This window comes from Sarcophilus harrisii, chromosome 1 (assembly GCF_902635505.1).
Source record: "Sarcophilus harrisii chromosome 1, mSarHar1.11, whole genome shotgun sequence".
NCBI classification, from domain to species: Eukaryota; Metazoa; Chordata; class Mammalia; order Dasyuromorphia; family Dasyuridae; genus Sarcophilus; species Sarcophilus harrisii.
Genome location: NC_045426.1, coordinates 10,456,940 through 10,470,435, shown reverse-complemented (window position 1 = coordinate 10,470,435; position 13,496 = coordinate 10,456,940). Strand labels below are relative to the sequence as shown.

The 13,496-nt window shown below is 39.0% G+C and overlaps 1 protein-coding gene across 5 annotated transcripts in view; it reads right to left on the bottom strand.

Moving 5' to 3' along the window:
* The window catches only part of CACNA2D3 (calcium voltage-gated channel auxiliary subunit alpha2delta 3), a 1,010,949-nt gene that overhangs the window by 168,920 nt on the left and 828,533 nt on the right, over positions 1-13,496 (bottom strand). For all 5 annotated transcript variants that reach the window (XM_031952127.1, XM_031952119.1, XM_031952106.1 and 2 more), the window contains 2 exons: positions 11,791-11,912; positions 5,602-5,682 (listed from right to left, as the gene is read on the bottom strand). In XM_031952127.1, the coding sequence (XP_031807987.1) occupies positions 5,602-5,682; positions 11,791-11,912 (203 nt within the window). The remainder of the gene's footprint in view (positions 1-5,601; positions 5,683-11,790; positions 11,913-13,496) is intronic.

Genomic DNA, 13,496 nt, shown 5'->3' with positions numbered 1-13,496 from the left:
GAGGAATCGAACATGCCCTGGTAAGATCAGGGTTTTAAAAAATAACCTACATCATACAGAAAAAAAGCCAATTTTTAAGAAAATAATTTGGAAAATAAATGAATGCTTTTTCTTTTTCTCTCTCCCTATTTTTGTCTCTCTTTCTGTCTCTGCTTCTCTCTCTGTCTCTGTCCTCCCTCTGCTGATTATCTCTAACTTAGGTAGTTTAGAGCTTATTGTCCCCAATCATTTGCAGGTTGTCTACCCCCGACTAGACGGTGAGATCTTTGAAAGTAGTGCCTCCTTTTGCTTTGCTTTCCCTCCCCAGCACTCAGCACAGTGCCTGACACATAGTAGTCCCTTCATAAATGCTCCTTTCCTGACTTTACTCACAGACTAGGAGAGCTTTAGCATCTTTTGCTTTTGCCCAGCCAAGAGACGTCTGGATGTAATATCTTAGGTCCTGCAATATCTCCAACCTCTTCTGCTTTTCTGATTCCGAAGTTTTCCTCCAAGTTATCTCGGCTCACCCTCAGCCCGGTCTTGAAGTAGGTTGGGAAATGATAACCCCAAGGACTGAGATGTATAAAGTGCTTTCAAGTTGGCCAATCTCTTAGGGACATTCTGTCACTTGAGCCCAGGAGAGTCAGTGCCGCTCACGAGACGGACACAGAGTAAAGCTGAGGGCCTGGGTTCCAATGTCACAAAAGATGCTGGCTTTCTAGATGGCCCTGGGAACATCCCTCGGTGTCTATGGGCCTCAGGTTCCTCACCTTTCAAATAAAGGAGCCAGACAACATGGTTCGAACATCTGGTTGCAGAGCTCTGCAACCTTCTGCAACCCCCTCTGCAAAAAGAGGGGAAACCAAGGTTTATAGATCTGCAGCAATGTGCTCATGGCTACATGGCTAGAACATTTCAGAACTGAGATCTGAACCCCGGTTTCCAGCCTCTGTGTCATTCTGTCCCCTCGAGATATGATTGTCATTCCTATTTTGTAGAATCTTAAAACACCAAGCTCTTTCTTGAGTTGCCATGGTTATATAGGCAACCACTGGCAAATGTGGGACTCGATCCCGAATCCACCGGCTAGAGACCCTTAAGACAGGAAGAAGATGGACTCTGGTTTTGACCTAGGGAATCCAGAGCTGGCTGACCCTCGGCAGGTCTCTAGGCAAGGAAGGACGCCCCCCCTTTCTCCCTTCTCCGCAGTGAGCTGGTAAATGGAAATATATGCAGCTCCTGGGGCAGCTGGGTAGCTGGCTGGCAGACAGAGCCAGAGGGGCACTGGAACTGGTGTCTTGGGGAAAAAAAAAAGATGGATGGGCCTCATTTCTCCTCCATGGCTGATGTATCAATGGAAGCCTGCCCAGGAAGCCTGCCCCCTCTTCAAAGCTGTCAGTGACAGATGAGGATCTAAATGTTTTTGCTTAAAAGAATAAAAAAAAATTAAAAATTCCTCCCCGCCCAAGAGGCCCAGGCATTGTAAATGTATTAGGGAATACCAACGCAGGCCGTGGTGTTAGGCAAGCCTTCCAAGCTGGCTCCTTTAGAATTATTTGCAAAATTGTCAACTTTTCCCTTCGGATCTGTTTACTTTCTAAACAAGGGCCCCATTGAAGCTCGGTTCGGGGTCAGTCCCCTTTGCCCCATCTGGCTTCCCCAGGAGGACAAAGGACAATCTTCCTCACATTTTCATCTCTACCTGCTGAGACACAAATTCTGTTCCAATTAAAATCACCCTTTCATTTTAAAATAGTAAACAAGCTCTACTTTAATTGGAGGGAAATATAGAGACAACAATTACCAGGACCTAATTATGGCAGTGACTTGAAAGAGAGTTGGAATTATTAAAACACGGTGAAATAGCTCCTCGTGCTTTGTATATTTAAAGGTCATTGGGAAGTCATCTCATCCATCCCACTGCCTCTCCTTGGAACCAGCGTCACAAGACCCAGGCCGGAGCAGGCTCTCCCACTGAAAATCTTAAGGACTAACTTAGTCATTAAGTCATGACTTAGGGTAGGATCATAAGTTTAAAGCTGGGAGAGACTTTTGAAGTCATTTATTCCAATTCTTGCATTTTACAAAGGATAGACGTGGAGCCAAATATCTTCTACCAGATCATACAAGTACTAAATACAATTTGAACCCAGGCTCGGTGACTCCAAATCAGCACTCTTTCCCCTGTATCATTCCAGTTGCCACCAGCGCTGTAGAATAAGTCATTGAGAATATGTAGAATAATACATTGAGAGCTGGAAGGGATGCTAGGGATCTCCCAGCCCAGCTCTCTCACTCCACCAGTAAAGGGCTGAAGTTTAGAGAGATCATATCTTCAAGGTCCTGCTCCATCATGTGATTAGTAAATAGTGATAATGAATAATAAAACTGAGATTTGAACCCAGATCTCCTGACTTCAGAACTAGTGTCCTTCCCATTATTCTGGGCTGCTCAAAACTAGATCATTATAGCATGATAGAGGTAAAGCTGGAGGGGTCATGGAGTTGAATTAAACCAGAGAACGATACCACTCAAATGGATATAAGGATCCCTCAGGGAAGCGTAATGACTTAGAAGACCACATATTATTATCTGTGTTTCATTTATTTTGTTAAATATTTCCCCTGGTTCGTACAGGGGAGTGTTGTATTTGATCGTTCTGAGTTAAACAAACTCCATCTTTCCAAGGCTGAAGATCCAGAGACATTAAGCCACTTGCCCAAGTCATCAAGTGACTGAAATAAAATTTGAACCTGGATCCTCCTGAGTCCAAAACTAATACTTTTTAAAACAATATACATTGTCTTCTGACTTGTTTTCCTTTCCTCCTTCTCTTTAATTATCTCATGAAAAGGCAAGTCTTCTGACCCAGGGCCCTGTGGTCACTGGGCTGATTGTTTCACCCAATGTCATAAGCAAGCTCCAAGCAGGCCTTTTCCATGCTGCCTTGGGGTGGTTCTCTGACCACGGGGCTAATGGAGTGTTTGGGAATATCCACGTTCTCCCATAGTCCGGATGCGGATTGTCCAAACGGAATCCACATTTCACTCATAATCAGCCCAAACAGGCATTTCAGAAATGTGAGGCATTTGGGAATATTTTTTAAACGAGGACAGAATGGGGAGGGAGGGACTTGCCAGCTTTGGTTTCAACAAAGAGCAGCCTGACCCAGATCAGAAGAAGCTGAAATGCTGTGACGCCAATTTGGGCTGACCTTAGAGGAGATGGTCACTTCAGCTCGGCCCTGGCTTGAGCAACCGGCTCAGATTCAGAGCTGCAAGGGACTTCAGAAATCCTCTAGCTCATCCCTACCCACTCCCCTGCCACTTTGTAGTCAATGAGATGGAGATGGAGAGACACCACAAGGCTCCTTCCTGGTCTCCCAGATACAAAAGGGTTCAGGAGAAATTTGCATTCAGTTCTTCTGATCCCAGATCCAGAATTCAGTCTGCTCTTGTGCGTGGCCAATCTCAGGCTTGTTGGCTAGGATGCCAACAAACTGTAATAACTAGAAGATTCTTTAACAGGAGAGAAAGGATGCCTGGTTCCGGGCATGCAGTAGATACTTAATAAATGTTTGTTGAATATGGGAATACAACATAAGCTTCCTGATGATATGATCCACTTCTGGGGCTTCATATACTATCTGGATTATTGCCTACACATAATACATGATTTTTCAATGACTGACTAGAATCTAAGATGCTTAAGAGCAAGGATTCTTTCATTTTTTGCCTTTATATTCTCAGCACTTAGCATGGTGCCTGAAACACAGCTAATAATAATAATAATAAATCACATGTATAAAGGACTTTAAGTTTTGTAAACTGCTTTGCATTCAGTATCCTTTTTGATTCTCACAAGATCCCTAGGAGGCAACTGTTAATATGGGCCTCATTTTTACATATAAGGAAACTGAGGCAAAAGGAAATAAGTGGTCGGTTCAGAGTCACACAGTGAGTAAGTTTCTGAGGTCAGATTCATATTCCTTTTCCAGGCTCCAAGTCCAACATTCTATCCACTGGGTCACTCAACTTAAGAAATGCTTCTTGAGTTTCACAGAATACAATCAAAGGAAATCTGGATGAGGGAGGGGCAATCTGCCTCTATCCTGATTTTGGCCCACTGATGACTGAATCTAGGAGAATCAGGGGACCAAGAAACCCAGATACTGAGTCAATTGTGACCATTTGTGACAACCTAAACCAAAATTTCTTTTCATTCTAAACTTCTACTCTCAGACATACCAAACTTACCACGCAATAGCATAATTGACTATACATAGCCAGGACTATTGCCCTGGGATAGTAGTGATGAGTCTAGAGAAGCTTTCAGTCCTTTCCAATTAAAACACATATGCAAAGACGGAGTCCAAATGGGAGGGAAAAATTTTAGATTTTTTAAAAATTATATTATAAATGACTTGTGTGCAGAAAATCATCCTGACAGATTCTGACTGAATGTGAGTTGGGAAGGAGCTCAGAGCCAACTTGGTCTGTACCTGACTTGAGAATCTCTCTCAATCTCACCTTGAATAAACAGTCAGCTAGAAGACCTTCCTGAATGGGACAGTCCCTCCCTTCCTCTTCAAGCCAGACCATTATGTTAGTGGAGAGAGTTTAGTGTTAGGAAATTCAGGAAAACATACAACATAAAAGCCAAAGTACCCAGAATATTCTATTTAGTGAGAGAAATCTTTCCAAAGTCCTACAAAAAGATGCATTTTGTGATAAGACAAGGTCATTGTCAAACTATGTCAAGGAGGGCGGTATCTAGAAAGCTGTTTTTTTTTCTTTAATAATTATTTACCAACAAAGCTTCATTCAGTCTAGAACCCATCTTTAAAAGATGTCACCCATGTGGTCGAACCTCAAGTATATGATCAAATCTAATAGCTGCCACTCTTATTGTTTTTTGAAAGATCATAACTGATTTCTTATGTGTTTTCTGGTCTCAAATTCCCAGACAGCTGAGGCAACAGCATTCTCCCTTGCCTCCTGTCCTAGTAGGTAACTGTAGGTTTGGGAGGATAAGAGTACAAAAAACATTCACTCATTCAAAAAACAGTCTTCTATGTTGATTATATAACACCATATTCCCAAGAAGAATGGACTCTTAGTATACCCTTGTAAAAGGATGACTATAAAGAATTGAGAGAAATATAGGGAAACTTGTATGAAGTGATGTAGAATGAAAGAAAACAGAACCAGGAAAACGAGATATATACTAAGTACAAGAACATAAACAAAGACCATATTGACATTAATTGTAGCGATTGATCTTGTTCTGAGAATGATAATTAAATGTATTTGGATTCTTTCAATAGATAGGTGGGGAAATACAGGGATAGAAAATTGGATAAGCAATCAAGTTCTCTGCTTTCAGTTTTGCTTAAATGTTTTTAATTATTGCTGGGAGACTCTTGATTAAGAAGGAGTTATACAAGGGAATGATTATATTATAAAATATAAGATGCTGATAAAAATATTTTAGAAAACAAGGCAATAAAGTGTGCTTAAGCTTGGGCAGAACAACAGTACAAGAAAAATCAGGTACCCCACCAAGTGAACATAAATCACTCTTACTTTGCTCATGGATAGAAACGAATAAGAGCATTACCTGCTACCACTGGTGATTTCCTGTCATCAAGGAGTTGGATGGAAGTACTGGCGGTCACCACATTGCTTTTGTTTACTGTTCCTGTTGGAGAGAAAAAAAAAATATGGTATTATAGTGTATTAATCCATCATGGTCAGTGATGTAAATGACATCAACTTATAAAATCTTCAACATTTATCCTTCATGGGGCAGATTCTGAAACCCAGACAGATCCTAAACTCTTGGTAACTTAGTTCATAGGTCTTGCTAGAAGGGGAGAAAGGTTAAGGATATTAGGCAGTGATGCATTTATTATCAGAACTTTGAATTCCTACAATTTTAGAAACATACTGTTTGAGAGCTGGAAGGAACCTGAGTAGCCTTCTAGCCCAATTCATATAAAAAAGTAATTCCCACTACCTAGCACTTGCTGATTCTTAGCCCAACACCATCCAGCCTGCTAGGGTCTGGGCTTGATTGGTGGTAGTGGGACGCAATAATCCCCACTGCTATCTTTTCCTGGAGGAGAGTCAACATTGGTATAGCAGCCAAAAAAGCAAAAACAATCTTGGGATGTATCAATAAACACTGACTCCAGCAATAAGAAGATGGTTGTTAAGTCAACAAGCATTTATTAAGTATTTGCTCTATTTCAGGCACAATGCCAATTCACTTGCCTGATGAAAACACAAAAATATTGCATTCAATTCTAGACACCATATTTTATGAAGAACATTGGCAAGTTGGAGAGAACATCTAAAACCTCCCAGGATATTGAAAGTCCTTGAATTTATACCATAGAAAGATCTTTGGAGGGAATCGGGGCTCTCTAGGCTAGAGAAAAAGAAATTTGGAACCAAGTGGGGAGAAAGAGTGACTGTCTTAAAATATTTGGGGAAATATTGGGGACCATGGGGAAAGGGGATCGCAGGTTTATTCTTCTGGGTCCAAGAGGACAGAACTAGAATCCTTGGGTAAAAACAGCAGAGAGGCAAATTTAGCCTTAATAAAAGGGTTTAGAGAGACTTTTTACAACTAGAGATATCCCAAGGTAAGATAGATTTCCTTGGGAGATAGTGGATTCCTCTTATTGAAAGTCTTCAAGATAAGATTTGAACATCTTTTATACATATATTCTTATTCAGATAAGGGAAGTCTCTGGCAACCTTAGGCTCCTTTGTTTCTTTCCAAATCATGAGAGAGATAATTTTGAAACTCTGATAGACCTGATTCTCTATTACCTGATTTGGGGGACATGGAAGGATCTCAGTTTAATTTTATCCTTTCTCCTAGAATTCTTTACAGTCTAGAACATACAGCATGTTGAGTAGCACATAATTACTGCTCCCTATGTTTACTTATCTCAATAGTCATATTTATATTCTGTCCACAAATATACATCATGGAAGAGCAGCTGGACAAGAAGTTTGGAAATAGTTTTCAAATGAGTTGGGAGCATTGGCTCTGATTTCTTGGTTGAGAATGGACTGACCTGTAAAATCTTATTGAAAGCCCTGGGTTTGGGGGCACGTCTATTCCAAACATGGATAAAACAGGAATGCAGCGCTTACTCCAAAGACACCATAATAGCTTCTTGGTTATTCATGATGGCTACAGACCTCAAAGGGGAAAGTTGCCAAATATTGATTTGGAATGCCACCAAAGCAATGACATCAGGCATCATATGGAAATTATCTGGGTTCTTCTTCTAGGTAGCCAGACACTACATAAGGAAGTAAAACTCTCTCTGGTGTCCTGGAATCAATCCTGTAGAATGTCAAAGCAGCTCAGTATCCTAGAAATCACATGGTTTAATAGATTCTTTCTACAGATGAGGAAACGGAAACCCAGAGAGTCATATGAGTGGTCCACTTGTGCACAGAGAGCCAGGACTAGATCCCAGAGCTCTTAGCACAGAGCTCTGAATTTTTTTTTCATAAAATTACATAGATTGGTGAAAAATCAAGAGGACTTGGGGTAGAACAGAGACCCTCCTGGCACAACCCAAGAAGATCAAAAGAAAGACCCCAAAGAGGGATTGACCAGCATGAAATGCAAATACCTCCAGACTAGCTCCGCAAAAACACCAAGTGGGGCTAGCTGGATTTGGCTGGAACCACAGAAACTTTCACCTCCTGGACTGTGTATGGAATCTGGGGTTTGAGGTGGGAAGACTGAGTGAATTCTGATTAGGAATGCCAGGCCCAGCTGTGCTGCTGAGATGCAGCCCTGAACAAAAAGGAATCAGCACACCAGGAATGTAGAGGCAGAGAAAGTGCTGGCTGTGGGCACTTTCAGGAGGGAGGAACTTTTGCTTTGGAACTTCAAAACAAAGGGAAGAGCTGAAGTGAAGTTATAGGCACTATTCCCCCATTTCACAATCAGAAATGGTTACTACTTCCCATGGAAAAAAAAAAATGAACCACCAAAGAAGAAAGAACCCAAATATAGAAACTTACTATGGGAATATGGAAGATAGAGGTTCATCTTCAGAGGAAGACACTAAAGTTAAAAAAAAAAAAGCTTCTACCTCAAAGAATAAAATTAAATAAAATTTCTCTGACCAGAAAGAATTTATAAAATTCAAAAAAGAATTTGGAAATCAAATGAGAGACATTGAGGAAAAATGAAAAAAAAAAAAGGATCCAAGAAAAACAAGATTTTGAAAAAGAATTAATTAGAAAAGGAGTTAACAAAGTATTAAAGATAAAAATAACTCTTTGAAAATTAGAACAGGGAAAAGACAAGTCAGTGAAGCTAAAAGAGATTAAGAAGTAACAAGGCAATATATAAACAAATATAAAGAAAAAAATAGTACAGAATGTGAAACAATCTAGAAAAACAACAGGTCTGGAGAACATATCAAGAAGAAAAAATATAAGAATAATTGGACTACCTGAAAGTTGTAATCACAAAAAGAACCTTGACATGATATATTGCAATGAATAAGCCAAGAAAATTGTCCTGGGGTTATAAAGCAGGAGGTGAAAATAGAAATAGAAAAAACTCCTCCAATTACACCTCAGAGAGATCCTTTGTAGAAAACACATAGGAATATTATTGTCAAATTTTGAAAACCCCGAGTCAAAGAGAAAAATTTGCAAGAAACAAGAAAAACAAATTCAAATATGCTGGTACCACAATTATAATTGTATAGGACTTAGCAGTCACAATTAAAGACTACAGATCCTAAAATAATTTATAGCAGCAATTAAAAGAACTAGGCCTATGGCCAAAAATATCACGTCCAGCAAAATCATCCATAATATTGAATGAAAAAAATGAACATTCAATGAACTTGCAGATTTTCAGGACTTTGAACCAAATCTGAACTCAATAAAAAAATCTAACATATGAGCCAATATCAAAGATCAATTTCAAGGAATTTAACATGGACAATTTATTTTATGTTATATACCATATGTTCAAGTTGACATCAACATCTGGATAGACCAAAAGAAAGATTAAGGCAGAATTAAGGTAAAAATGATAAATATATTATATAAATGGATATAGAGGAAGAATAGACAGTGAGGTATTAGAGAAAGGAGGAGGCTCATAGTTCTGAAAACCTACTCGCATTGGGAATGGGTTAAATTGGCAACACTACATATATACCATGAAGAGTTTAGCACTGTTCAAATTCTATAAAGTAATAAGGGGGAAGGGATGGGTGGAGGGGGAAGAGAAGGATGAAGGAAGACAAGGGAAGGAAACATGGGTGAGAGAAGGTTAATCAATAGCAAGACAAGTTAAAGACCAGAATTAAAGCAAAGAATTAGCAAGGGTAGGAAAGATGTATAGGGAGGGACAGGTTGTATGTATTTATCTGTATATGTATACATAAATATATCCTTATTTAACTATAGCTTGCTGGGGGAATGAAAGGAGAAAAAAGTGTACACAAGAAAACAAAAGATCAACTTCCAAAGAAGTAAAGAAAAGATGGATACTCATGAATATAATTTCTTCTACTTTTATATATACTTTCTTGAACTGCTAATCTATTGTTATATATTTTGAACCTTTCCTAATATTCTGACAATGTTTTGTTTTGTTTCATTTCATGTTATTTTGTCTTCCTTTTCTGTTTTTTTAATATTGCTTTTAACAAAATATATATATATATATATATTTTTTAAAAAAAAAGTCTATTATGTGAAAAAGATTTTAGAGTTATTCTGCTTGACTTCAAAAGGAAGAACCAGGAAAAATAGAAAAAGAAACTCATTTAGATTTGATATTATGAACAACTTCCTAACGATTCCAAGTTGCCTTAAAAGATGGCAGTTTTGACATCACTAGAGTCCTTCCTTTTGGTCCTTTCAGGTTGAAGGGATGACCACGGGCTAGTTTTGTGGCAGAGGCATACTTGGTCAGGTAGACAGTATACTTTGTCTCTAATAATATTTCTAATTCTGAGATATTAATTCTGTGATTCAATTGGTTCACCACCAAAGAAAGGAAGAATCATATTTTGCTCTACATCTTGTTGGAAATAAACATTATCTTTTAAACTTTATGGGCAACTGAAATGTTCCTCTTTCAGAAATTCTTAGTGGCCTTTGACACTGCTGAATAACCTCTCCTCCTGCATATTCCCTTTTCTTTGACACTTTCTTCTTTCTAGGTTTTCAGGATATCTTGCTCTCAGGGTTTTCTTCCTCTCTATCTGACCACTCCTCAGGCTCCTTTCGGGGATTCTTATCTAGACCATACCCTGTAACCATTATTTTAGGCTTTTTTTCTCTTCTATCTCTATTGTATTTCACTTGCTAATCTCATCAGCTCCCATGGAGATGATCTCCAAACCCCTTTCTAAACTGATAATTCCCAAGTCTAATTATTTTACCCCAATAATCTGCTGAGTCCAGTTTCCAGTTGTCTCTCAGACATCTCCAATTGGTCGTCCAGGAGACATCTTAAACTCAGCATGTCTAAAATAGAACTTGGTATCTTTCTCTTAAACCCTTCCTTCATCTTAACTTTTCTATCAATGTTAAGAACAACACCTTCCTCCACATCCTCAGTTTCACAACCTAGGAGGCACCCTGGACTCCTCATTATTTTTTATACTCCATATCCGATCTATTGTCTCTCGATTTCATCTTTGTTACATCTTGGGAATATGGCCCTCCCTCTGCACCTACTAGCATCCTGGTGCAGACCTTCCTCCTCACACATCTGGGCTATTACAAGAACTTGCTGTTGGGTCTACTTGTCTCAGGTGTCTCCCCATGTAATCTATTCTCCATTCAGCCACCCAGGTGGTAAAGAGTAAAACATAAAGAAGGAAAACAGTTTATGAAGGACTTTGAATGCCAAACAAAGGGTTTGCATTTGATACTAGAGAAAACAGGTTGCTACTAGAGTTTATTGAATAGATGGAATATTTGGACCAAACTTTAGTAAAATCACTTTAGGAGCTGAATAATGAGTGGATATATGAGATTGGGTGGAGATTATCCTTTACCTCCTTTTGTATACACTGAAGTAGATACTTAATAAATGTTCATTTGGTTTGATTGATCTTGTACTTTAGTATTTTGGTAGCTGAAGAGTGGATAAATTAGATTGGATGGAGAGTATTCTTTACCTCCTTTTATATAAACTGAAGTAGATACTTAATAAATGTTAATTGATTTGGTTGATCTAGTACAGCCCATCATTTTCTAGATGAGAAAATTGAGAGCCAGGTTAGGCCCAAGGTCACACATGTGTTAAGCAAGCACAGACTGTGTGATTGAGAATGTCTGAGAGTTAATTGAGGAAGGAGTCAAACAGGGGCTGGTCCCTTAAGCAAGTTGAAATGGGTTGGCCCTCATCTGGAGGAAGGGAGGGAGACTGTTTGGATGCCTTACTTTGTTCTCCATTTCTCTGAACAGATCTATTGTTATTGTGCATTGAAACTATTATGGATATTGACTTTTTTTTCTTTAGCTTTTCCAAACAAAGTGGGAGTCTTTTTTTTTTTTTTTTCCACTGTGCATATGGCCCCAGGAGGGAAGGCCCTCTCTTAGTTACACAATAGCTTTAGGCCAAATCTCTGCTTTATTTAGGGTACTAAGACTCTGAAGCCTGGTTACTAATTAAACATTGGCTAAACATTTCTCTGTTGATTCTTAATAACTAAGTTTCTATTATGAATCATTTCAACTCAGCCTTGTGCTCTGCATGGATGAAAATTTAAAACATAACAACAATACGGACCGACGCTGAACGGGATGGAGTAGACAAAGCTTCCCGGGATCTGTTCGGCTGCCCTTCTGTACCAGAGCGGGAAATGATCAGCGTTGAAAATATTCTCCTTATCTCCAGCTTTCAGGAAGTCTCTTGAAACAGAAAAAGAAAAGAAAGCATTTGTCATTTTCTCAGAGCATTTAGGAAGAAGCTCCTCCATTCACTGAGATCTCTCGCCCTTAGAGAGAAACACACATCCCATTCCAAGTCTCCAACTAGGTTGTTTTGCGATTGAAAGAATGGACAGACTGTGTTTTCTGGGTTCAAGTCCATCCAATACACATCACTGTGTGTTACTAGGCAACCAACTGAATCCCTCAGTGCCTTTAATTCTCTTAAGACTGAGAGATTCTGAGTTCTAGTAGTTGAAACTCCAACTTTTTCAATTTTTTAATCAATCTCATGTGCTTTTCTAAATCAGAAAAATCACATTGTTGCAAAAGTGCATTGAAACAACTAGGGAAACTGAGCTTAGAGATGACTTCAGGGACAATCTATAACTATCTGGGAGTTCTTTCATCATGGACTATAGATTGTGAGCACTGTGAGGCAAAGGGTCGATTTCTGACTTTCCTTATATATACATCATTTAATACAATACTGAGCACATAGTAAGTATACAACAAACTTTTGGTTTTTCTCTGTTTTGTTGTTGTTATTTTCCCCCCTTAATATTTGGGGAAATTACTCTGTTTGACCCTAATGGTTATACATTGGAACAACTGAGAGAAATTTAAAAGAGGAGAAGGTGGTTTAATTTTAGGGGCCAGAGAGATGAACTTCTAACCCTAACCCCAACCCTAACCATCAGAGATGTCCAAAATTTGAATGTGCTGACTGAAAAAGAAGTCTGATCTTCCTCATAAATCTTCTAAGAAAACAAAACAATACCAAAAATTATCTTTTAGGATTTTTACATGTTGTCTATTACCCATTTGAATGAGTTCCTTGAAGGCGAATTCTATGTTTTTGCCTTTCTTTGTATCCCTAGCATTTAGCCTTATAGAGAATAGGTACTCAATAAATGCTTATTAGCTGACTGAATGAAGTATGGGTTGGACTGGAAAGCCACTGGGATCCCTCCCCCAGTTCTCTGGTCCTAAAGTTTGGTGATTCTATTTTATCATATGGATAAAATCCAGGCCAGAGTGCAGAGTATCCCAACTGATCTCCAGTGAACTCCATCATTTCCATCTTCCATGTACTCTACCAAAGAGATAATACATAGCTTACAATTCTGCAGTGGAAAGAGTACTGGGCCTGGAATCAGAGAGATTCATCATGAATTCTAATCTAGCCTCAAATACTTTCTAAAGGTGTGACACCGATCAAATTACTTCATCTTGTTTGCCTCAGTTTTCTCATCTGAAAAATGAACTGGGGAAGGAAATGACACAACACTCCAGTATCTCTGTCAAGAAAATACCACATGGGATCACAGAAAGCTGGGAATGACGGGAAAATGACTTAAAACCTTGATATTGTATCTACGTGCCAGATACTGCACTAAGCTATTTGCCATTGTTTCATTTTACCTTCATCACAGAATAGGGAGGAAAATACTCTTAATGTCACCCATTGACAGAGAAGGACATTGAGAAAAACAGCAAAGCCCAGGGACTCAGGAAGTTTCTAAAGTTAAATTTTAACTCAGGTCTTCTCAACTACAAACCTCA